Below are 26,772 nucleotides of genomic sequence, written 5' to 3' on the forward strand. Positions count from 1 at the left end.
AAGTTTTACACATTTTATCTACAGACTGGATTTTGCTTATGTATAAAGGGTATTAATTTTGGACATCAATTTTTTATCTGTGACCTTACTAAATCATATTTGTCACAGTTTTTTCATTATTTTCATGAGCTTTACAGAAATAAAATCATAGATTTTACATAAAAGAATAATCCCTTCTCTCAAATTTTTAAGTCTCAAATACTCTCTTATCTAAAGTTATTAGCTAATGATCACTAATACATTACTACACGTCCTCTGCTCTTTCTCATATTTCTAAGACTGTCTGCCACCCTTTCTTAACTAAAATTCCAAATCTGAAATACCAAAAACACACAAAATAATTTGAGTGACTATTTCTGAATTCCCCCAAGGATAGTAACATAAGTAATACTTTTCTAGATATATAGGTGACAAGTTAATACTTACAAACAAATGAATGCCTTAGGGGATTCTTTCCCAGAATGCTGGTTGAAAAAGGCTGTTAGACTAATTAGTATTTATAAATGCTCTCACTATGGTTTTATATATGATTTAAAAATACAATTATTATATAATAATGTTCCCATTTGTTCAATTTTACAATACAGATACATACGCAAACAAGTTAAAATCTTAAGAAACTACTTACTTCCCCCAAGAAGTACAGTTCATAAATTATAACTGTTTGATAGCCCAGCCACAAAGGAAATTATTAGGCAACACCTAAAACCATTTTTGAAAAAAAATCTTCATGATTTTTCATATATGAGTATTTTAAGATATGGTAGCTTCTTATATGTTAAAAAAAATGCTACTTTTTACTTAATATAGTTCACAAATAATTGTCTATTTAACCACAGAATCCACAAGATTTATCAAAATCAGTATCTACTCCAAATCCTGTATTAATAATGATGATCTTCTATGATTTAGAATTTCAAGTTTATAATTTTGTTTTCATTAATGCATATTCTTTTTCATTTTATATCACTATTTATGGCCATAATTGTCATTTCTAAAGTCGAGTTTGCCTCTACAATTTGGGGGACTTTTTTCTTCAAATTGTAAGAAACAAATATATTACTTGAAAAACTTTTACACCTAACAAAAAGATAATTTCTTTTGTTTAAGTTTTTCTGTATATTTACATATGATCATGGTAAAAAGGTACAAAGCACTACAAGGTGGTAACTCTGAGCTGCAGAAAATGGATTAAAAAAAAAAAAAAATTCCAGCACAGCTTCAAAAAATACCACACCAGAAACAAAGATTATTTCTGCATCCTGTTTATGTATATTTTCCCATCATGCATAAGTACCTCTTTTATTTAAGTGAATTAAAAATCAAGCTACAGATCTACGTAAAGGGCATCACTTTTACATAAATCACAGTATGATTCAAAGCTATAACTAAGTGGTCAGATTTCTGACGCTAAGTATGAATCCACTTTCCATTCCAACTGAACTACTGAGAAAAAGGGAGAAAAACAACTCTGAAATCTGTTATAAGAAATGTATTTCAGAAGATAAAAAATTACACTCTCACTATTATACTCAATCTCCTACTTTTCATTGGGAAACAAAATTCATCACAGCACAACTCAGTTTCACTGAGCAATTTATAGCACCTTTTGCCTGTGTTAGAAAATGCTGAGAGAAAAACTGTCTTTTTCTAAGAAATCACTGTCACTGTGAAAGTGAAAACGGAACACCGGGCAGCTTATAAGAGAGAGATGTCTATTTCCACAACATGTTCTCAATCAAGGAATATTTAGTTCCAGAAAACATATGGAGCCCTATTATTTCTTTTGCTCTTGGTGAATTGCAAATATATATAAGAATGAAGGGTAAGGAAAATTACTTCTCTATACTCTATTTTGTTGAGTCTATAAGAATTTTCATATATTTCCAAAATCAGCTTTGGATAACTAAGCAAACTTTTAGCCAATTTGAAAAACATCTCAAGAATGTTCTACTTACAACTATTTCATTATCATATGAACTTAAAAGTAAATTAAGTTTTTTTTTTTTTTTTTAGTTTATTTATTTATTTTGAGAGAGAGAGAGTAAGTGATATGGGGAGGGGCAGAGACAGAGGGAGAGAGCCCAAGCAGGCTCCACACCATCAGTACGGAGCCCAACACAGGGCTTGAACTCATGAACCATGAGATCATGACCTGAACAGAAATCGAGAGTCGGACGCTGAACTGAGCCATCCAGGTGCTCCAAGTTTGCTTTCTTAACATAAAAATAGACAACTGGAATGTCTTTATTTTGTCGTTTGGAGCGACTTTTTTTTAATTGCCCTGCATTTTAAAAAGTTAGGTTTTAAGGTAAAGTCAGAAATATTAGCTTGCCTTAGAGACATTAGGAAAGAAGCACAATTTTAAAATTGCACCACCACCCCCCCAAAATCAAGTAAAAAATAAAATTGTACCACTTCCCCACACACACGTGTGTGTGTGTGTGTGTACTCTAATTAATTTTCCCCTGATACATGTAAAAAGAAATATACACCTTAGATATAGACTCTTCATAATAATGAATCATTCTACGTGTTGCCCTGTACCTTGTTTTATTTATTACCATTGAATTAAGGCCTTGCTACCTAATAAATCATTGCATCTTTCATCTAGAACCTTTGAATGCTCTAATACTGTGACCAAGCTTAACAATCAGCATATAAAGTAGAAACTCAATGTAAAAAAAAGATCTAAAAATGACTGTAAAGAAATGCTGTTAACAGTGGTAATGTGACCTCTAGGTGTTGTGATCCTGACTGATTTTTCTTTACATCTTTATATTTTTCATCATTTTCCAAACTTTTTATAATGACTATGTATTGTTGGAAAAAAATTAAAAAAAATTTTTTTAATGTTTATTTTGAAAGAAAGACAGATACACCATGAGCAGGGGAGGAGCAGAGAGACAGGGAGAGAGAGAGAATCCCAAGCAGGCTCTTTGCTCAGCACAGAGCCCAACCCCATGACCCTGGGATCATGACCTGAGTGGATATCAAGAGTCGGATGCTTAACCCACCGAGCCACCCAGGCGCCCCCAAATTTTCTTAACAATACAATTTTGTATACGTAATACAAACAAAAAACACTGTTTTCAAAAAAAGGGCTCAAAATAAAAGAAAAATCCATAAGAAAACCTACAAAAATATTAACGTGGTTCTCTCAGCTATTGGAACTATGAGTACTTTTTTTCCCTTATCCTTTTCTATACCAAATTTCTTGTCAATAGAATTGTTTCCGTTATTAAAAAAATACTTTTAAATTCACAATTTTCACTAAATTCTTCAGCCTCTTCTCTCAATAGCCACAGCATGTTCCTGTTCTACGTGAAAACTGGCTATCCTATGAGGGCACTGTTCCCCCTACAGCGCTGTTTTGTCTCCCACACTCCGTGTAATACGGGAGTTTATGGTGAGTAAACATCCTCCTTGTTTATCACTTCCACTTCTAGATCTTTGCTCCTCTTACTTCCCCCCCCCCCGCCACCAAAATATAGTTCCTTTAAGACCCAGGCCATCAGATTATTCACCTTCTCTCCATCTTGACTACCAGTGCTACGATCCTGGATAGGTCCCCTTGGTCGCTAAAAAGTGTAGTCATGGGCTTATTCTCTTTCCACCTCTACCTTTTTCATTACTCTTAGTTTAAATACCCAGGTGGGCAAGCCATCCAGCACACTTGGCCTCTATATGATGGGTTTATCCTGGATCCACCCCTACAGTCATACCCTACATCTGCACATCCCAAGTTCAAGCCTCTCACAACCAGAGCCTCCCCTGCTCACTGCACTCACCCTCCTACCAGAGCTCCAACCCGCTAACAATCTCACTTTTTCGTCTCTTTTTCAGCATCTATTACCACCTTTAAATCTTCATTTCCCACCTCTGTAATACCTGCCGTGCTTCTTTCTCACTCTGTCAGTACTCATCTGACAAAACCCCAAACCAGATGAATCTGGCTGTCTATCCCACACTTTTGACCAAGTAGCTGAGCAAGACTAGAGAAAAACACACTATGCTGGTTGTTTTTGCTTTAAATTCAGGACCCCAAACTTCAGAGTGGGCCCTTGGTGCTGCCAGGCAATCACACTGCTCCCCTTTACAGCAAAAAGCCTTAAAAGGGAGTTGACTACAGCGGCTACCTCCATTTCTTTCCTCCCCAGTCTCTCTTGAAGCTCCTCTGAACAGGCTTTCCTTCTCATTACCCTTCTGAGTGTCTTGTCTAAGTTACCAATCATCAGTCACAGCAGCACATAACAGGGCTGATCCCTCCTTCCTGTTTGAAACACTTTCTTCACAGGGCTCCTAAGACGACGTGCATTTGCATCTCTCCTCCCATCTCCCTGGCCACGCCACTTTCCACTCCTTTAGCTGGAGTTACCTCCTGTGCTCCACCTTCCAGGGTTCAGTCCTCAGACCTCCTCTTCTCTTTACCAGTTCTCATTCTCTGGGAAAACTCATCTGATCTCATGGTTTAAAGTACCATTCATAAGCAGCTGACACCCAAAGCTATATCTTCCATGCTCACCTCCTCCCCAAACTCTAGATACTCTACCGCTCTGCCCTGAACATTGCACTTTAGTGACACTGCCCTTCTCACTGCTCCTTACACACGGCAGGCGGGTTCCCACTGTACTGGTTTACCTGAAGTTCCCTCTACCAAGAATAATCTTCCTCTGATCAGAACCCTGACCCTCTCCTTCGCTTGTAAGGTCTCTGTTCAAATGTCACTTTATGCAGGACTTTCCAAGCCCTTCTAAAATAGCAACCCCAGGGGCGCCTGGGTGGCGCAGTCGGTTAAGCGTCCGACTTCAGCCAGGTCACGATCTCGCGGTCTGTGAGTTCGAGCCCCGCGTCGGGCTCTGGGCTGATGGCTCGGAGCCTGGAGCCTGTTTCCGATTCTGTGTCTCCCTCTCTCTCTGCCCCTCCCCCGTTCATGCTCTGTCTCTCTCTGTCCCAAAAATAAATAAAAAAAACATTGAAAAAGAAAAAAAAAAAAAAAAATTAAAATAGCAACCCCTTCCCCTGGTTCATAGAACTCACCCCGGTAAGATATTACATTATCTATTTGTATGTTCATCTGCTTTATTGACTAGAACCCCTATTAGAACATAAGCTCCATAAGGTTGGGCATTTGCCTATGGTGTTTACTGTCTAAAACATTTACTGAATGATGTTAAGATATGTTAAAGTTTTCTGCTTTATCTCCAAGAGGTGAGATTATGAGAACATTTCAATAGATAGGTTGCACATTTCAGTAGTACTTGAGTTTTTCAATCAAATCACTTGTGTCATCAGAACAAAGGAAACAAATAAAAATGTTAAAGTTTAACAATGAGAAAGAATCAAATTATATGAATTTGAAACTATATATTTTAAACTAGTGAGAAAAAGTTTTATAAACATATCAGTAGAACTTAGACAAGAATGATATATATATATAGACTTTATATTGAAAGCCAACTGTAGCTGATTGGTTGTGGCTGCTTGCAACACTATATTGAAATGGACCCTGAAGCTAAAGTGGGTTCTGCAGAAAAGAAGGATGTTTTCCAGAAAAATGGCAGGGGCGGGAATTGTGATTCCTGCCAGATAAACGCCACTCCATGACTTTAACTCTTTATGTGTACTGTTTTCAATTCTTTGTATTTAGCTCAGATCTCCCGAGAATTCCTTATTTGTACATCCATTGCCTATTTGAGATCTCTTTACAATGGTCTAATGAGAGATCTCAACTCAGTCACAAGCCAAACAGAACTTTTGGTCTGCAGTGCTCTTCAAAAAAACCCAAACAGACATTACTCTTCCCTTAGTCCTTCCTCTTTCATAAGGACACCTTCATTCACTAGGTTGCTAATGTAGAAACTCTAAGAATTATCCTTGATTCCTCCCTCACTTAACCATGCCCTAAACATTCATATCCATAAGCAAATCCTATTAGCTCCAAAGCATTTTCTAATTTTATCTGTATCTCTCCAACTCCTAGATGAGTACCTCAGACCAAGCCACCATGGTCCCTCATTTTATTGACACTAATAGCTTTCTAGTTGGCCTGCCTTTTTGTACTCTTGCCCCCTGATAACCCATTACCTACACATCAGCCAAAGTAGTTTTTTAAAATACAAATCAAATAATAATGTCACTTCCCTATGGTTTCTCACTGCAGTTAAAATAAAACCCAAACTCCTATCCTGGCTCATTTTCCTAGGCCTATCTCTCCCAACTTTATCTCAAACCACTTTCCTCTTACTCCCTATGCTTCAAGTCATATTGGCTAACATTGTTTTCACTACAGGGCTTTTATACTAGCTGTTTCTTACAGAATGCTCTTCCTCTGACAGGCTTTCTTGTGACATTCAGATCTCAGTTTAAATGCTACCTCTTCAGAAGACTTCCTTTATCACTCAATCTAAAGTAGCAAGCCAATCACTATCATCTTATCTTAACTCTCTGCACACTACAAATAACTACTTGATGTTTGTGTAGTTTATTTATTAATTTGTTTGTTGTCTCTCTCTCTCTCCAACTATAATGTAAGATACTGTGAAACAGTATCTTATTACCACTCTGATGAGAGGGCCTATTTAATAAATATTTGTTGAAAAGGATTTGTGCAATTTTGCTTTGTTTTGGTTTTAGCATATATTTACTTTGTGGGACAGCACAAGTGGGGGTGGAGCAGAGAGAAGGGGACAGAGGCTCTGAAGTGGCCTCTGCACTGATAGGCTGACAGGAGTGAACACAATGTGGGGGCTCGAACCCATGAACCATGAGATTATGCATGACCTGAGCCAAAGTCAGATGCCTAACTGACTGAGCCACCCAGGTGCCCCTGATTTGTGCAGTTGTTTTTAATGTGTTATATTTCAGTAAAAAAAGTTGTGTGTATTTGTTTATTCATATCTGTTGGCTAACGGAATGGGAATAGAACTAAGTAAGAATTCCCTATTTGGGAACAGAGAAAGTAATTCTCCAAGGTTGAAGAAACATGAATTTATTTTGATTCAAATCCAAAATAGACAAACTTTTAAAAACCTGGCAGAGTCTGGTACTGACTTTACAACAATGACAAAACAATTTGCCCTCACAGAGCTTAAGAAAGAATAAACAGGCTATTTCAACTTGTTGAGTCAATGCAGTGAAAGGAACAGTCAAAGGTGGTACAGGTAGGCATATTTAACTCAGCCTGGGAGGTGGACAATCCCGAAATCCTTCCTGAAGGAAGTGCAGTTTAAAACTGAAATCTGATCTGAAGGATGAGCAGTTGTGATGGATGTACTTGCGGGGGAGAGGGAGACAGGTACTCAGCATAAGAGTATTTTGGAGAAAGGAAATATAGTCAAAGCACAGAATCCAGACAGCTCATAACATATTTTCAGGAAACTGAAAGTAACTTGCTGTGGCTGGAGAGCAGAATATAAATTGAGAAAGGGTTAGAGAAAGACTGAGAAGTAAACAGGCTATCAAGATGCCCCACTGAGGAGTTTGGACTTTATCCTGAGGGTAAGAAAGCACCACTGAAGAATTTAAAGCAAGATAATATTTCCATGCACAGAATCTTCATTTAAGAAAGATCATTGTGGGAGCACCTAGGTGGCTCAGTCGGTTAAGCTTCTGACTCTTCATTTCAGCTCAAGTCATTATCTCACACTTTATGAGACTGAGCCCGAAGAGTTGGGCTCCATGCTGAGTATGGAATGTGCTTGGGATTCTCTCTCTCTGCCCCTCTCCTACTCTCTCTCTCTCTCTCTCTCTCAAAATAAATGAATAAAAAAGAAAGAAAGAAAGAAAGAAAGAAAGAAAGAAAGAAAGAAAGAAAGATAGATCACTGTGGCCACAGGATGGAGAAGAGAAGCCAACCTCTTCGAAGTAATAATTGATAGGAGAATTAGGATAGTAATAATGTAGCCAAAAAGAAGCAATTATTAAGATCCTACTCTAGGAAGTATTAAAAGCCACTAAAACTTATAATACAAAACAAAATGAACATACAAATAGAGAGATACAGATATAAGTTACCAAATCTATCAGTAGTTAAGTTTCATAGAATTATGTGACATATCAGCTGAACTTTCAAGGAAGTATAGTTAAGATTTCCAAAGATGAAAAAACTTCTGAACTTTATAAAAGACTTTTACATAACAGAGTTGCTTCCTGGTACAAATAATTTGAAGAAATGTAAAAAATAAGCTGCATATTTAAAATCTATATCCTTTTTTTTTTTTTTTTTTTTTTTTTTTAACGTTTATTTATTTTTGAGACAGAGAGAGACAGAGCATGAACAGGGGAGGGTCAGAGAGAGGGAGACACAGAATCTGAAACAGGCTCCAGGCTCTGAGCTGTCAGCACAGAGCCCGACGCGGGGATTGAACTCACAGACTGCAAGATCCTGACCTGAGCTGAAGTCGGCCGCTTAACTGACTGAGCCACCCAGGCGCCCCTATATCCTTTTTTTAAGGCAAGAACTTCAAAATTAATATTTATGACTAATTTACAATATTATAATTCCATCATAATTAGGTATATTCTATTCAACTGCAAGCTATAAAAATCATAGTCTGTCCTCTAGTGATCATTAGAAACCAAGTTTTACCAGCAGTAAAATTATTACGGATAAATAAAACAAAAACAGTCAAATCAAGGTATATGTATATATAATTACTAAATATATTAAACAATTCAAGACTGAAATAAAGGCACATATTATTCCATTATTCTGATAAAAATTAAACAAATAATAAAATGTATTTCAGAGTGAGATAAATCTGAGATATTACACAATCTAATTTAGCAAATATTTACTGAGAATTCACACACACACACACACACACACACACACACACACTTTTACATATACATTAGAAAAATGGTAGGCAATAAACAACTAAGAGACAGATCCTTCCTAAAGAATTTTATAAGTTTAATAGGGAGACAGATATATGTATACCTCAATAAGCATTTTTATAAGACTTCGGCAATGATAAGATGACTTTATGAATTAAATAGCTGTGAAGAGACTTTAACATCCTTTTGCATCTGATAACATAAGATATAGAATCAGATTCTAAGTATAGCTAAAACATTTTATATTTTCAATGTTCTACTCTACAGATAGAATATTGGATTTAAAAAAATTACTACTAAGTTGAATTACAAGCCAAAAAGATTAATTGCTAAATACCCAAAAGAAATGTCAAAACCTAGGCAAGACATAAATGGCAAACAGAAAAAAATAGGAAGATGAGAAGAGAAATAATCTACATCGGAGTTTGTTAACAGCCAAAGAGAAACCAATATAATAACAATTTGTCTTTTAGATCTGTAATTTAAGTAGCACACTAATCACCTCTCATTTTAATATCTGAAAGTAATGTATAACACTTACCTTACAACTATAAGCATGGCTATCAGGATTGAACAGATAGGATCTGCTATCATCAGACCAAAATTTTGCATCATGATGGCAGAGGCAATTACACCAATACTCCCAAGTGTATCCGCCAGAATGTGTAAAAATACACCTGAAACAAAGCATAATTAAAATCAAAACAGTATCTTCTGATCAGTGAAAAATACAAATATTTCTTAAAACTATATTCTTCAATATATATATAAAAAACTAAATACCAATTAGAAAATCGGGATGAATGTAGATTCATTGTTTAGTAGTGAATAATAGGGAATTGAAATAATCTTCACTTTTTCAAATCACCAGGGGTTAAAATAGCTGATTCATAAATCATACTTGTTTTTCATGATTCTTAGTATTTTGGTACAACATAAATGAAGAACAGAAACAAGTTGATTTTAAGCACATTCATCTCTGGTTAAGAGAGTCCATATATTAATTAACAATTTGTTAGAAAAAAATTGCATTAGGCTGAAAGAATTGTTCAAGTAGCATTGTTTACAACTAGGAATACATGTACACACAGAGCCCTCTGCTGGTAATTAAAATTATTACTACTTGAGACAAGAATTTCCTTTGGATCGTAACTCTACAAATCCTGACATACTTACTTATTAATTATCCTGAGGGTTTTGTTACCTAAAACTACACATTAAGCTCAAACCTGATGTGGAAGAAAGTAGAGATCTGAATATTTTAAAGTAAATATATTTTTTAAACTTTCAATAAATAAAAACTAGATTGGTAGGATACTGATATTCTAACCGTTCAAGAACCTAGATATAATATTGTGACATTGTGATTTATAATAAGAAATACATATTTGGCCTTCATCCCTGTTTCTAGAAAAGCCCTGGAACTTCCCAAGTGCCAGCAACAAAGGTGTCTCTTGTTAATGTTAACATACTTTTGGACCCCACCTGTGGACGGGGGCTGGCTGCCAGGAGAGCCAATCTGTCCTGTGATCAGAGGATTGGAACTTCCAGTCCCAAGCCACTGACCTCTGACCTCAAGGTATCAGAGAATTGCTTGCTGGTATGAGAGTATATTCTTCATTCTTCCACAGGAATTGTGCACAGAATCTTAGCTGGAGGTCAGATGTGGGATCAGAACCAGAACCCACTTCTAAATGTTAACATGTAATAATTGACATTTGATTATTAAACTATTAAAAAGTATCAAGAGGTAAGTTTAACATACATTATTTCTTAAAAAGACTAACAAAACAATAAGTTATTCAACATTTAGATCTTTAATAAGTAAAATTTACTGTACAGCAAAACACTGTTCTTGAAACAAGCTTAAACCATGTTACTAAAAATAGAACATTTTAAAATAGCATTTGCTCTATCTGAAAAGAAATACTTAATATGTAAAAAGCATATGTCTACATTAGAGATACTCATTCTACTTCTTTATTATTCACTGGACAATTGAAGGCAAATCATTTATTTTTTAGGTATATACCATAGATTTATTAAACTTGAAAACACTTTCTAATAATTTAAAAACAGACTATTACTGAGTCCAATCAAATCTTAATGTGCTATAGGAAAATATGCTTCAATTCATTTACTACTGTATAATTTTACATCAAGTATTATACCAAATATAATTCATCCCTCAATACTTAACATATACTTTTTCATTCATATATAGACCTTTATAACTACTCTTCAAAAAGCTAATGGTTCTATTTCCCATAACGAAAATATTATGCCAAAGCATACTCATAGAAAAAAAAATCTGTTGCTCTAGGGTGTTTCAAATAGCAAAGAATTTAATAAGTGTCGAGCCCACATTAGGTTAAAAAAAAAAATGGAGAAAAGTGTCCATCAAAGTAGATTGAAGGTACCTAAGCTTCAAAACTCTTACGTGACATGTGATGTCAAGCCTTTATATTCTTTAATTAGTGTCTTAGTAGGATCAGATGTAAAAATGACTCTAAATACTAAAAGGAAAAAAAAAAAGTATCATTTGTTCTTGATTTCTCTTCCACTAAAAAGTCCCTGACTACATCTTATGTTCTGACCTAAAAACTGGCTTTTTTTTTAATGTTTACTTATTTTTGAGACAGAGAGAAAGACAGAGTGTGAGTGGGGGAGAAAGAGGGAGACACAGAATCTGAAGCAGGATCCAGGCTCTGTGCTATCAGCAGAGAGCCCAATGCGGGGCTCGAACTCACGAGCTGTGAGATCATAACCTGAGCCGAAGTGGGACACCCAACTGACTGAGCCATCCAGGCGCCACAAAACTGACTTTATTAGGAAGTGTCATGAATTTCCTAAGCCCTTCTTTGTAGTGACTGTTTCAAGAAGAATAATCACTAAAGAGAGAAATCTAAACTAGTATGTTTAACTTATATAAAAGTTGAAAGCCTTAGAAGACCTGGTAGGATACTGAAATGTTAACTGTCCAAGAATATAGAAAGCCAGAGTTCATACTGAAGAAGCTGCAAATAACCAAAAAACTTGGTTATGTCAGTTTTCATGTGTGAGTAGCCACACGGAAACTTTTAATGCCAGTTATCTCTATCCTTCAGCTATCTACTGGGCTGAGGCAGCCATTGGAAATTGATGGATACTCAGAAAATATAAAGTAATTTTCCTAACAGCTTGTATAAAAGATAATTAGGAAGGCAAATCTAACCTCCCTTCCCTCAACTTGTGATGATTTCCAAAACTAAAAATAAACCCATATTATCAAGGCTAATTTATAGCATTGGATATAGATGCATTACATATGCATGATTACAAGCTATTTCAGCAAATGCTGTTCTAAACCAATTCTATATATTTTGCAAATGGAAAACTAGTGACTAGAAGACACATTTAAGCCTCCTGAAATAAACTCCTCAGTATGAAGGAGCATATTCGCAGTGAAAAAATAAAAAGCAAGAGCTCTATCAAGAAATAGTGAAGAAAAAAAGGTGCAGTAGAGATTGGATCACGAGCTATTGAGAAAGTCAGATTGAAGTCAAAAGTTACTAAAAGCAGGAAGGTGGGGAGCTGGGAATTTGGAAACTTTGACAATGAAGTCTAAATGGAAACTCAGAGCCAAAGATTGGCTCACATCTCAAAAACAAACTATCATAGTTCATAGACAAAATTGATTTTCTCTGCCTTGTAAAATTTTGTAAGGTATCATCATTTGATGCCCATGAATATGACAAAGGTCTCACTGTGCATTACATGCATATTTTAATATAACAGAGTTAAGTTTTTAGAGCAGTTTCACATTCATAGCAAAACTGAATGGAAGGTACAGATTTCCCATACACCCCTGTATTGGGCATAACATTCCAAATTGTCAAAATTCCCCAGCAGAGTAGTAAGTACATTTGTTACAACTGATGAAACTACACTGACATGTCATTATCATTCAAAGTCCAACTACATTAGGGTTCATTCTTAGTGTTATACATTCTAAGGGTTTAGATGCATTACATTTTTTCCTCTAAATTTTTCCACAACGTAAATACATACTGAATACTGAATTTGGAAAAAATATTTAATCATCCTATGAAGGCAAATATATTACTATGGTGTTACTATAGCCATTGGCATGGGTATAATTTATAGTTAACCACTAAATATTAAAAAAAAATTTTTTTTAACGTTATTTATTATTGAGAGACGGAGAGACACAGAGCATGAGCAGGGGAGGAGTAGAAAGAGGTAGAATCCAAAGCAGGCTCCAGGATCCAAGCTGTCAGCACAGAGCCCGACACAGGGCTCAAAGTCACAAACTGCGAGATCATGACCTGAGCTGAAGTCGGTCACCCAACCAACTGAGCCACCCAGGTGCCCCTACAGTACTAAATATTTTAATCTTATTAAATCTAAGAAAATAGGCAAAAGTAACAGTTAAAAGAATATCTGCTAATATACCTAATAGTATATACTTTAAAAATCAGAAGAAAAGCTAATATTTTAGACACAAATATTACATTATAGACTTTTCTTAAAGGAAATTTCCAGATAGATCAACACAATGAAACCCATTTCATAAAACAGAAATATACAAATTGCTTGTCATACCTTGTAAAATCTGTCTGCTGGGTCCTGTTGTTTCTTTTAAAGAGGGACCATCTGTAGAGAGTTAAGTTAAATTATTTTAAAATATATCTTCAATTCCTGATTCAACTTTTGCAATTCAGAGAACTTTTCATTCAAGTATATCATGAAGGATGCATGACTATACAGCCACATCAGACCTACAAAATTATTTTTTTTAATTTAATGTAGTAACTGAATGGAGATAGACATGGGCATTTTAAAAATACACAGTATTTAGGTCATTATTATATTAAGCAATCTAGTAAAAGACAGTAAATTAAAAACATTGTGAAAGTCTTCTACTACTCGTAACATACCTTATACTACAGCTTGCTACACTAATATTACAACTGGAAAACTCAGACAAAACAAATCTGCTTGAAGTTACAAGAAGTCGAAGTAATGAAGCCAGGACAGCATCCAGGATAACTGGACTGTGGCAAACGATAGTTTTCTAACAGCTTCTAAATGGATGTGGCAAGCTTTTCACAGAGAAGAGATAAAAATAGTTTTTCATTAAGACTTTATGATGAAAAAAATTTAAAAATACTGTAATTTCTATACTTAGATACTCTGAAGATACTAAAGCAGAAAATATAGGTAAACAATCAGCAATATTGAGATCATGAGGAGGACTGATAAGCCTTCTGATCATGTCTAACAGAAAGCTTGTCTGGGGTCATGGTTCTTGGCCCATAGTACCTAAGAGCTGACATATCCTTACTACAGCTTTGATAGAGACTGTAACAATGCTTCAGAAAAGGCATAAAAGCCTAAAGCTGCACAATGATTTCTGTCTGGATATGGCACTGCTATGATGGCAGAAAGATGCAGCCACCTTAAAAAATCATGCTGACAGTCAAAAGTGTTGACTATTCCAAAACTCCAGCTCCCTAATCAAGGCAAGGGATTTGTCTATAGGTAGTAGGTCTAGATAAGGACAGTAATTTTTGACATAATTATTTGGAAGGGTATATAATACTATACTAATATAATGGCTATGTAAAACAATTAACTCCCATCTATGTAAAATCTGACAGTACTTCTGGACATAAAATTTATTATCTGTGGTAGAGACTGGGTAGTTGTTTATCACCCACTTCTTTGGTAAACAACTAAACTACATTTCCCAGGTTCCATTGAGTTATGTGATGTATGTGACTGAGTATTAAACAAAGAAATATGAGAGGTAAACCATTTCCAGGCTTGTAAGAATGTCCCCTGCCTCCAAAAAAGAATGTCCCACATGATCTTCTATGTAGTTTATCTCCAGGTAGATGCAGAGAATCCATGGGAGGATTCCAAAGGTCAAGAATCCCAGAAATGAAAGGAACCTGGATCTCTAGACTGAATGAGAAACAGTATCCATCCTCTTTTACCCCATCAACCCAAGAGCAAGATATAAACTTTTACTGCTTGAGTCACTGAGACATGAGTAGTTAAAGCAAGCAAGTTAAAAACCAGCTAGCTTTACTGACAGTAAGCATTCCAAAAAATATGAGGCTCACAGTATTTCCCAGTGAGACTACAATGTCTCTCACAGGCAAAATGGAATCATGGCCCTATTAGCTTCATATCCTGAGGATATGAAGGCAGAAATAATAGTCAAGAGAAGATTTTGGAGTCAGATTTCCTTGTGTTTGAAGCCTAGCGTTTCCTTTTACTAGTTACTATGATATCCATGTGCCATGATGTCCTATAAATTCTTCTTTGCCACTTACGTTCTCCCCTTGGCAAAAAAAAAAAAAAAAAAAAAAAAAAAAGGCTACCTTTCACCTATTTAGAATCTTACTACAGTGCATTGCCAAAGGCATAAACAAAAAAAATTCTAGAGCAACAAACAAGTGGTGAATTGCAAATATTGGTGTTAATATCAGAAAAGTAATAACTGTAGATACTACCTAGCAAATCCTTTTGTAAGCAACGTGATTTCCAATTCTTTACTTTTTAATAAAATGTAGGGATTAGCTAATGAAACTGCCAATTTATAGATCATCAAAAATAATTTTTGATAATAGATCATTGTGTAATTTTTGGAATGTAATTATTTAAAAAAAAAATTTTAATGTTTGTTTATTCTTGAGAGATAGAGACAGTGCGAGCAGGGGAGGACAGAGAGAGAGGGAGACACAGAATCCGAAGCAGGCTCCAGGCTCTGAGCTATCAGCACAGAGCCTGATGCGGGGCTCAAATCCACAAACATGAGATCACAACCTGAGCTGAAGTCAGACACTTAACCGACTGAGCCACCCAGGCAACCCTGGAATGTAATTCTGAAGTGTCCAAAGAATAGACTGACTGCTACAAACAGAATTTCTTCTATTTAAAGTTTCTTAGTACTTACATTATAAAGCTAGAAAATAGGAACAGAACTATTGCCCAAACATGTTTTATGCTGATGTCATTTATCCATATACTAATTGAGAAACAAGGAGCTCAAATCATCTCATTAATATATGTATTTCAAGAAAAATATTGCTTTTTATGATTATGTATTATCAAAATTTTTAAAATACAATTATTTTGATTGACTTTTAGTAATAACCACAGTAACTCCATCCAAAATAAATGCTTAAATGCTAAGTATTATGTTTCTAGTACATAAAAAATTTTAATTTATACACATTTTACTGCCAAGAACTATAATACGAGGTCAATTAATCACACAAATATAATCCATTAGTATAAAATTCTGGAATGAAAATAAAACTTCAAGGAGAAACAGGTTGTTATAAAATTTATAACTATTTACCTGTTTTTGCATGAGTGAGAGTGGGTCTCAAATCACTAAGTTATTTAGAGTCCAATGAATATATTTCAGAGTAATAGAGAAGTTTCATTCTAAATATTATCATAAGATACCTGAAATCATATTCCTTGCCATTATTTAAACAAGTAATTTTTTAGGAATCATCTTACTGTGTGAGGAATACACAATGTTTCAAAATTATTACAGGATGCATGTAAGCAAAATCTTGGGAAAGCAAGGTTTTAAAACATACCAGTGTAAAATCAAGAACATAAGAGGGGTGCCTGGGTGGCTCAGTCAGTTGAGCATCTGACTTTGGCTCAGGTCATGGTCTCACAGCTCGTGGGTTTGAGCCCCGCGTCAGGCCCTGTGCTGATAGCTCAGAGCCTGGAGCCTGCTTCGGATTCTGTGTCTCCCTCTCTCTCTGCCCCTCCCCTGCTTGCACACTATCTCTCTCTCTCTCTCTCAAAGATAAATAAAAACATTTTTAAAAATTTAAAAAAACAAAACAAAACAAAACATAAGAAACAACAAGTGTTGGCAAGGATGTGGAGAAAAAGGAACCTTGGTGAATTGTTGTTGGGAATGCAAACTGGTTCAGCCACTGTGGAAAACAGAATGGAGATTCCTCAAAATTCAAAAACAGAACTACCATGTGATCCAGTAATTGCACTACTGAGAATTTATCAAAAAAAAAAAAAAAAAAAGCCACTGTGGAAAACAGAATGGAGGTTCCTCAAAATTCAAAAACAGAACTACCATGTGATCCAATAATCGCACTACTGAGTATTTATCCAAAACAAAAAAAAAAAAAAACCAAACCACTAATTCGAAAGGATGTATGTATCTGTATGTTTACTGCAGCATTATTTACAACAAATTATGGAAGGAGCCCAAGTGTCCATTGATAGGTGAATACATAAAGAAGATGTAGTATATATACATAAAATGGAATATTATTCAGCCATAAAAAGGATTGAAAACTTGGCATTTGCAACATGGATGGATCTAGAAAGCATAATGCTAAGTAAAGTCAGTCAGAGAAAGACAAATAACATAGGATTTCACTCATGTGTGGAATTTAAGAAACAAAACAAATAACCCAATAAAAAAAAAAAAAAAGAGACACACCAAAAAGCAGACTAAACTCTAACTAGAAAACAAACTGATGTTATCAGAGAGGAGGTGGGGGTGGAGGATGGGTAAAATAGATAAAGGGGATTAAGAGTTCATTTATCTTGATGAGCACTGAGTAATATATGGAATTGTTAAATCACTGTATTTATTGTACACCTGAAAATAATTTAACATTGTATGTTAAGTATACTGGAATTAAAATACAAATAAATAAATAAATACTAAATAAAACATACCAGTGTAATAGTACAAAAATATAGCAAATTTTAGAGACTGAAAAATTAGGGACTTAATATTCAATCTCTAAGAACTTTTTAAATTATCAAATCAAAAGTTTGAGGATGCTATGTGGCAAGTACAGATAATACTTAAGCATATAACTTGTTATCAGAGCAGCTTATATTAATCTATACTCTGAAATTTCACACATAAAGTATTTAAAATATAATTTAAAAATACAAATTAAGTTGATAAATACCTTATAACTTAATACCCAATGCTATATGTTAGCACACAAGATTTCTAAGAGAACAAGGAGGCAAATCAAAAATTCTGCAATGAAAATGAAAAAAAATTGAAAACCCTTATAAGCCCACATATAGCACAAAAGGCTTTATCATATTTTTAAAAAATGATTTTCATTTGCTAAAAAACAATTGTTTCTGATTCACTGACACTCATTTAAAATAGTGGCACATAGTACAATATATTCACTGAAAAAAAAGCTATATACACTGCATTATATTGAGTTAGTTTCATCATATACTAAAAATGAACTAGCCCTGTGAACCATTTAGTCCGATTCATTAGAAAGGAAGTTGATTACAAGACCCTTTTAAGAGACTATTTCAATGAAAAGAGTAATCTACACAAAATCTCTGTGTATTTGGAAGGCTATCCATTTGAAAATCTTCTGGCTGTACTCACCATGAGAATGAAAGTGTCCATGTCCATGAGCATGATCATGGCTATGTGAAGCACCATGTTTCAAATCATGACTATGGCAATGATCTCCATGGCCATGTGCCTGATCCAGAACACCATTAAAAAGGGAATGACTGTGTCCATGGCCTAAAAAGTAGTTAGAACAAAAGGTATATAAACATATACTACATAAATGATTACAATAACACTGATATTAGTGAAAAGAACTAGCTCTAAAAAGAGATTTAATTAAATAAACATTTACTTGCAAGAAGTGTTACAGTGTTAAAACAATACTGAGTTCCTCCTACCATGGAGTACAGGAAGGAAATAAAAGTACAGAGGCAAGTGGTAGACTTTATTGATGATGAAAGTAAGTGAGGAGTACACAGAAATATTTAAAGAGATTACAGATAATGTTATTCATTCATACAAGAGGAACACACTATGTTATAGGCACTGTTCTAGGCACTGGGGATAAAGTGGTGAAGAGCACAGACAAAAATCTTGGCTAAAACTTTGCAAAGTACCACTACATATACTCACAAAGATAAGACAAAATGTATGCATATGGTCATTTGAGGCAGAGAAGCTGCTGTATTTGTTCAAAGGATCAGTAGGAGCACCTGAGTGGCTCAGTTAAACGTCCGACTTTGGCTCAGGTCATGATCTCACAGTTCGTGGGTTCCAGCCCTGAGTCAGGCTCTGTGCTGACAGCTCAGAGCCTGGAGCCTGCTTCAGATTCTGTGTTTCCCTCTTGCTTTGCCCCTCCCCTGCTCGGGCTCTGTCTCTCTCTCTCTCAAAAATAAGTAAACATTAAAAAAAATTTTTTTAATAATAAAAAAAAAAGGATCAGTAAAACTACATTATAGCAAGTAGAATCCTTAGAAAAAAAACAAAATAATGCAGAATCCTCTCTCCATAGCAGACCTAAAACTACTAAACCATCAAAGAAATGTCTTATACAAGCTATTGCAAAGCACATAAGAACACTGGATGTTACCCAATTCAAAAATAACACTAATGTTCACAAAAATCTTAAATACCAGTAAACCAAATCCAGCATCGCATTATATGGAAAATCACGAATAATGGGGAGATCAACTCCCAAAATGGTGGAGAGAGGATACTGGCAAATTAGTTCTCTCTCTAAAACAATAAGAATACAAGGGACACATCTAAAAATCAACATCAGAACTCTAGCAACTAACCAAAACCACAAAATGAACTAAAAAGCACCCATCCAAGAAGAAACTACCAAACCTCAGTAGGACTAGAGAGTTTCTACTGTTTTTACTTGGGGCTACTCCCATTTCACCTCCTGCCCTAGCTCAGCTGAAAGCAGCCAAAAAAAGCCAGCAGCACTGTAGACAATGGAGAGATCGGATTTCTTCCAGAGCTCTATGAAAGCACCATCTCCAGAGCACAGTCAGTATTTTGTACAAACTTGCAATTCTTTAGAAAAATCTCTATCCTCAATGTGGTGACTATTAGACTCAGAGGTCAGCCCTAAAAATTTAACAGCCACACGCTGCAGGAAAGCCATTAGTCCAAGAAAGTCATGCAACAAGAGAGACCAACAGTATCAGCAACAACAAACTTTGAAGGGCGAGGTTGAAGTAATGATACCAGAGTCATTATAATACAAAATGTCCAGTTTTCAACAACAACAAAAATTATAAGACATGCAAAGAAAGAGGAAAGTATGCCACACACACATGAAAAAATGCAACCAACAGAATATGTTCCTCAAGGGGACCCATATTTTGGGCTTAATAGACAAAGACTTTAAACCAGCCATTATAAACATGTTCAAAGAAATAAAGAAATCCATATCTAAAGACTGAAAGTGTAACAATGATGACTCACCAAATAGAAAATATCAATGACGAGAAATTATAAAAAAGAACCAAACAAAAACTCTGGAGTGAAAAAATACAAAAACTGAAATAAAATATTTACTAGAAGTGCTCAACAACAGAGTTGAGCTACAATAATGCAAACCTGAACATGGATCAACAGAGGTTTTCCACTCTGGTTTTCCAACAGAGCAGAAAAAAAGAAAATGAAGAAAAATAAACAGCCTTAGAGACCTTGATGTGTGGAAACATCAAGTGTACCAAATTAAGCATAAAAAGAATCTCAAAAAAAGAAAAGAAAGTAGGAGACAGAAAAAAAATTTGATGAAAACTATTAACCACACATTCAAAAAACTTAGGAAAATCCAAAGAATATCCAAAGAATAAACTCAAATGGAACCATATCTAGAATCACCATAGTCAAATTGATGAATGCCAAAGAGACACTGAAAGTTGGAGACCAGGATAAAAAACAACTTACCATGTATAAAGAAACCTGCATAAGATTAACTGGGGACTTCTCCACAAAAACCATGGAAGTCAAAAGCCAGTGGGACGACAAAATCAGAATGTTAGAAAAAGACTCAACTAAGACATCTAAATTCACCTCTCTCCTTTAAAAATAAAGGACATATAAGACATTGCCACATCAACAAAAACACTACCTGCCAATGAGATAAAAGAACACTAAACAGTAATTCAAATACACATAGAGAAATAAAGAGCATTGGTAAAGGCAATTATAAAAGAGGATGAATGTATTTTTAAATTGGTGACTCATTTCTACTGTAGGTTTTAAGAGACAACTGCATAAAGTAATAATTATAAAACCGTACTGATGGGCTTACAACATAAAAATACGTAATTTGTGTGACAATAATAGTACAAGGAAGGCGGGCGAACGTGGAGGTGTATTGGAGCAAAGGTTTTGTGTATTACTAAATTACTATTAATCTGAACTAAATCATTTTAAATTAAGATACTACTTGTAATCCTCAGGGGAACAATTAAGAAAATATTCAAAACTATACAGTAAAAGAAACAACAGAATTAAAAAGTACATTAGAAAGTATCCATTTAAAAAATAAGAGAGTAACAAGAAAACAAGTAACAAAAAACCAAGGAGTAACAAAAAGGACTGAAGATACAGAAAACAAATATTAAAATGGCAGATGTAAATCCTACCTTAGTAATTACATGCAAATTGTTTAAATATCCTAATTGAAAGGCAGAGATAGAATTGATTAAAACAAATATGATCTAGTTATATTCTGTCTATAAGAGATACACGTTAGACTCAGACACAAGCTGAAAGTAAAAAGAAAGAAAAATACACCATGCAAGCAGTAAAAAAAAAAAAAAAAAAAAAAAAAAGAGAGAGAGAGAGAGAGAGAGCAGGGGAGAGCTGGAATGGTTATCATAATATCAGACAAAATAAACTGTAAGCCAAAAGTTATTGTGAGACAAAAACAACATCACATAAAAACATGTTCAATCTATCAGGAAGATATAATGATTATAAACATATTGCACTGAACAATATAGCTCCAAAATACATGAAGCAAAAAATAATTAACTGAAAAAATATACAATTGAATAATTACAGTTGGAAACTTAAATACCTACTTTCAATAATAAATAGACAACTAAGCAGAAGAACAAAAAAACCCCAGAAGGTTAAACAACTATAAACAAATTACACCTAACATCTGAAGAACAGCAGAATACATATTCTCCTCAAGTGCACATGGAACACTGTCCACAGAGACCAAATGCTAGGTGATAAAACAAGACTTAATAAATTGAAAAAAACCCTGAAATCCTATACATCAGTAAAGAACAATATAAAAATGAAATTAAGAAAACAATCACACTTATACTACCTACAACAAAAAAAGAAAGCCTAACTGTAAAGTTAAGTGTGAAACATGTACGCTAATAACTATAAAACATGTTGAAAGAAATTAAAGAAGCTATAAATAAATGTGAAGGCATCCCATGTTCATGGACCAGAAGACTTACCATTGTTAAGATGACAATACTCCTCAAATTCATCTACAGATTCAATACAATTTCTATAAAAATCCCAACCGTCTTTTTTTTTTTTTTTTTTTTTGCAGAAATCGACAAGCTGATCTTAAAATTTATATGGAAACGCAAGAGGGGATCCAAAATAAGTAAAATAATCTTAAAAAAAGAAAAAAGCTGGATAACTCACATGTTCCAATTTCAAAACCTACCTCAAATGTACATTAAACAAGACAGTAGGGTACTGGCATAAGGATAGACATATAGATCAATGAAAAAGAACTGAGAGTCCAGAATACTCTCACATTTATAGTCAACTGATTGTTGACAAGTGTGCCAACACAATTCGATGGGGGGAAAATAATCTTTTTAACATGGTGCTGAGACAACCAGATTATCTATATATAAGAAAATGATATTGGACCCATACCTCACATGATATACAAAAATTGACTGAAAATGGATCACACACCCAAATGTAGACCAAAATATAGACACAAAATTTAAGGATGGTTCCTTATGAGAAATCTATCAATGTAATTACAAATTTTAAATTAACTAAGGAAGAAAAAATGATTACTTCAATAGATGCAGGAATAAAAAGTAATAACTTGATAAGACAGTTTCATCAGAAATAGACCATAAACATCAGACCAAATGATAAAACTTTAGTAGCATTCTTCATTAAATCAATGAAGAATGCATATTAAAATATGCTGATGTTTACATTTTCCTCTGGAGATTCTGATAAAAATGTTCTGTGATTAAACCCGGGCATTAAGGTTTTTTTTTTTTTTTAAGTTACTCAGGTGACTATCCACGTTGACACAAGGATACAAACTTTAAGTATATCTAATCAACACTGTGCTAGGGGTCCTGGCTATACAATAAGACAAGAGGAATAATAATTTCTATTCTTAATAGTAATAAAAACATTCAACTACTTAAAAATAAACTCATCAAAAAATACAAAGATCTTTATTAAAATAGCTAAGATAATTCAGTAAAAGACATAAAAAAATTTTTATGCATTCCCAATCAAAATCCCAAAAAGATTTTTCATACAACTTGACAAGCTGATGAAAAAACCAAATGGGCAAGACAGGCCCAAACAATTTTAAAAGGTAACTTAATAGAGGCTAAAAGTGTTGTTTTACATCAATGGGGTAAAAGGCAGGTTAATAATTGGTGCTTGGAAAACCTGCTTATTCACACTGGAAATAAAAAGTTAAGTCCTAACTCACCCTACCACAAAAACAAATTACATATAGATGAAGGAACAAAATGGATTGGGAAAAAACCCCTAAATTTTAACGGTATTAAAATATGAGACATGTTTATGACTCAGAAAACGGAAATTTTTCAAAGTAGAAAACATACCAGAAAAAAATGTAAGACAGAAAAACTAAGACTATATCAAAATTAAGAACACCTACATAAAAGTTTAAAGATAAGCCATAGATTGGGAAAAGATGTTTGCAACACATAAAACAAATGATTAGTATACAAAATATATAAAAATTATTAAACATGGATTAACAAGAAGAGGATAGAAAAACAAGCAGAAATGAATAGACAGTTCAAGAGGATAAACTTGAATGTCCTAAAACCATACAGAAAGATTTTCAACCTCACTACTAAACAAGAAATAACAAATAAAATGAGGTATCATTTTTATCAAACTATTAGCAAAACAGTCTTAAACCCATAATAATAAGTTTTGTGTTTTTTTAAATTTTCTTTTAAGTTTATTTATTTGTTTTGAAAGAGAATGTGCACAAGCACAAGCCGGGGAGAGGCAGACAGAGAAGGAGAGAATCCCAAGCAGACTCTGTGCTATCAGCATAGAGCCTGATGTGGGGCTCAATCTCCTGACCATGAGAGCATGACTTGAGCTGAAATCAAGAGTAGGATGCTTAACAGACTGAGCCATCCAGGAGCTCCAATCGTAATAATAAGTTTTGATATGAGTGGAAGGAAATTAGTACTGACATTCATTGCTGGGATAAATGTGAATGATAGTAATTTTGAGGGCAATTTGCTATTGTCTACTGAAACTAAAAACTGTATTTCCTGTGTTCCAGCAACTCTACTTATAGTCCAGCACAGTGCAATTCAAAGAACTTTCTGTGACAATGGAAATGTTCTGTATCTGCTGTCCAATATGGTAGCCCTATGTGGCTACTGAGCACTTAAAATGTCACTAGTGTAACTGAAGAAGTGAATTTTTAATTTTATTAAATTTAATTAACCATAATTTAAATTTAAATAGCCACATGTGACTAATGGCTACTATATGGGACAGCAAAACTCTGGAAAAACAACTGCATATGTTCACAAGGATACGTTTCATATGGAAATGACTTACAGTCTACATACAGAAGACCAGTTAAATAAGCCACGGTATCCCACACCATGGAGTTTTATGTGTCAACAAGAGAAGGCCAACTGATACATACCAAATAGAAGGATCTCAAAGACAGATTGTATAATAAATTTCATAGCCACATGTACTGTAATTTTTAGTAACTAGATTGGTTTTATTGTTTCTAATGTTTATTTGTTGGTTTTATATAAATGGTGTCCACAGCTACAGAGGTGTGGAAGCATCCATAACCAAACTTGATTATGTGTAACTCTGAGATGGCACTGAGATGGAGACACATGGAGAAGTGGGAGTGATGGTTCAAGACATTAATAAGTGTCTATTAACATATTATTTCTGTTGTTAAAAATCAACATAGGGGTTCCTGGGTGGCTCAGTCGGTTAAGCATCAGACTCTTGATTTTGGCTCAGGTCATGATCTCACGGTTCGTGAAATAGAGCCCCACATCGGGTTCTGCATTGACAAGGCGGAGCCTGCCTAGGATTCTCTTCTCTCCCTCTCTCTCTCTGCCCCTCCTCCACTCATGCTTGCTCTCTCTCTCTCTCTCTCTGTCAAAATAAATAAACTTAAAAAAAAACCAACATAGACTTTAACTTTAAAATGTATCAATTTTCAAAAGTGATAATTATGATGAAAAGAGAAAATGGAGAAACAAAGCGTTCTAACCATCATACCAGAGCCATGAGAATGTCCATGACCTCCATGCTTGAAAACAAATATTCCTATTAGGTTTACCACAAACCCAAGAATTGAAACAAGAAGCAGTCTCTCATGGTGTACATCTGGAGGGGCTAATGCTCTCTGGAAAACACATAATACAAACAAACAGCATTGATATAATTTTTGAGTGATCAACTGGTAAAAACAAAAAGCAATCTTTAAAAATTTTTATTTTCAGAATTAAAAGTACTCTATAAATATATACCAAAACAGTTTCTAGAAAAAAAAATAGCACTCACATACTGCAGACAAGGTAGTAATTACTATTTTTAAATACACACCAATATTTAAAAGCATGACTATTTGGTCTAAAAACCATCCCTTTTTGGTATCATAAAATACTGCCATTCATTTCAGGTTCATTGATCTTTCAATTTTCTCTTTATATTTCTTTAATATGCCAAATATTACAAGTTCACTGACAAAATTCTCGGATTTGTTTAAGAACTCTTCCCAGCTGACCTCACTACCCAGACCGTGCCTTTACTTTTCACAGTGTCTATAATTCATTCATAGCTTATAAAGCACTATCATTTAATGGTTTTCAATTTCAAGTAGTTTCACATATATTTAATTTTTCTACTATTTTGTAAGCTCCTCTTACATATTTTACCTAATCTAAGACTGTCCTCAATAATACTTAATAACAGTGTGAAGACAGCTTTATACATGTATCTTTAGTTCATAAACATTTTCATTGCAGAAATGTAATTTACTGACTCTAATCATTATCTACAATACCTCAACTCCTTCTGAGAAAATGAAAAAAGCAGTGAAGATCAAAAACAGGCCATTGACAAAGCCAGCCAGAACTTCCGCTCTAACATACCTAAAGAAGAGCAAAGTAAACAAATGAATTATTATTTCTTAAAAATCAAATCATACATTTATATACATTCAGAGATTCTAAACCATATTATATGGTTAAAAGCAGCCAGCAAAGTCCTAGTATTTATAGTATAGTATGCTTTATTCTATATATACTGTAGAAATGAGGAAATGACTTTAATTATTATGAATTATGTATAATAGCAAAATGCCATAAACCACATCCATCTCTACAAGCCAATCAAAAGACCTTCTTCGAGTAAGTACGTTTAGAAAGACCCTGCACAGAAACATAAATTTCAAGTTGCCCCTGGAGAAGGAAAAATTGACTGGACAAGGAGGCAAAGAAGGAAGGATCTAAGAAATAAAAAGTAGGAGCAAAGGACTTTTCTGAAAGAGGGGTTTAATAACTTATTTGCTTCTTTTCTAAAAACTCCTTATACTTTTTGTTTTATAACTTTCAGTTTTGAAATCTTTGGAAAATGGAACTTTGATCTGAAGGAAAACACAATCATCCTAGAGCCAACTTAAGATTTACATTCCTAATCACTCTTTTCTAAGATTAATACATTTAACAAAAACTTTTCAATTGCCTATTTTTAGAATCAATCCTGGCTTCACATAATTTTAATTAAACTATTTTTTAAATGCCTGCCTTTTTCTCTATGGACTTCTG

The 26,772-nt window shown here is 34.3% G+C and overlaps 1 protein-coding gene across 1 annotated transcript in view; it reads right to left on the bottom strand.

Moving 5' to 3' along the window:
- SLC30A7 (solute carrier family 30 member 7) overlaps positions 1–26,772 on the bottom strand; it is an 82,572-nt gene that overhangs the window by 38,232 nt on the left and 17,568 nt on the right. Inside the window, exons 4-8 of the mRNA XM_049616705.1 lie at positions 26,010–26,097; positions 25,223–25,349; positions 18,278–18,421; positions 13,447–13,497; positions 9,383–9,518 (exon numbers count right to left, since the gene is read on the bottom strand). Coding sequence (XP_049472662.1) covers positions 9,383–9,518; positions 13,447–13,497; positions 18,278–18,421; positions 25,223–25,349; positions 26,010–26,097 — 546 coding nt within the window. The remainder of the gene's footprint in view (positions 1–9,382; positions 9,519–13,446; positions 13,498–18,277; positions 18,422–25,222; positions 25,350–26,009; positions 26,098–26,772) is intronic.

Source organism: Panthera uncia, assembly GCF_023721935.1.
Source record: "Panthera uncia isolate 11264 chromosome C1 unlocalized genomic scaffold, Puncia_PCG_1.0 HiC_scaffold_4, whole genome shotgun sequence".
NCBI lineage: Eukaryota > Metazoa > Chordata > Mammalia > Carnivora > Felidae > Panthera > Panthera uncia.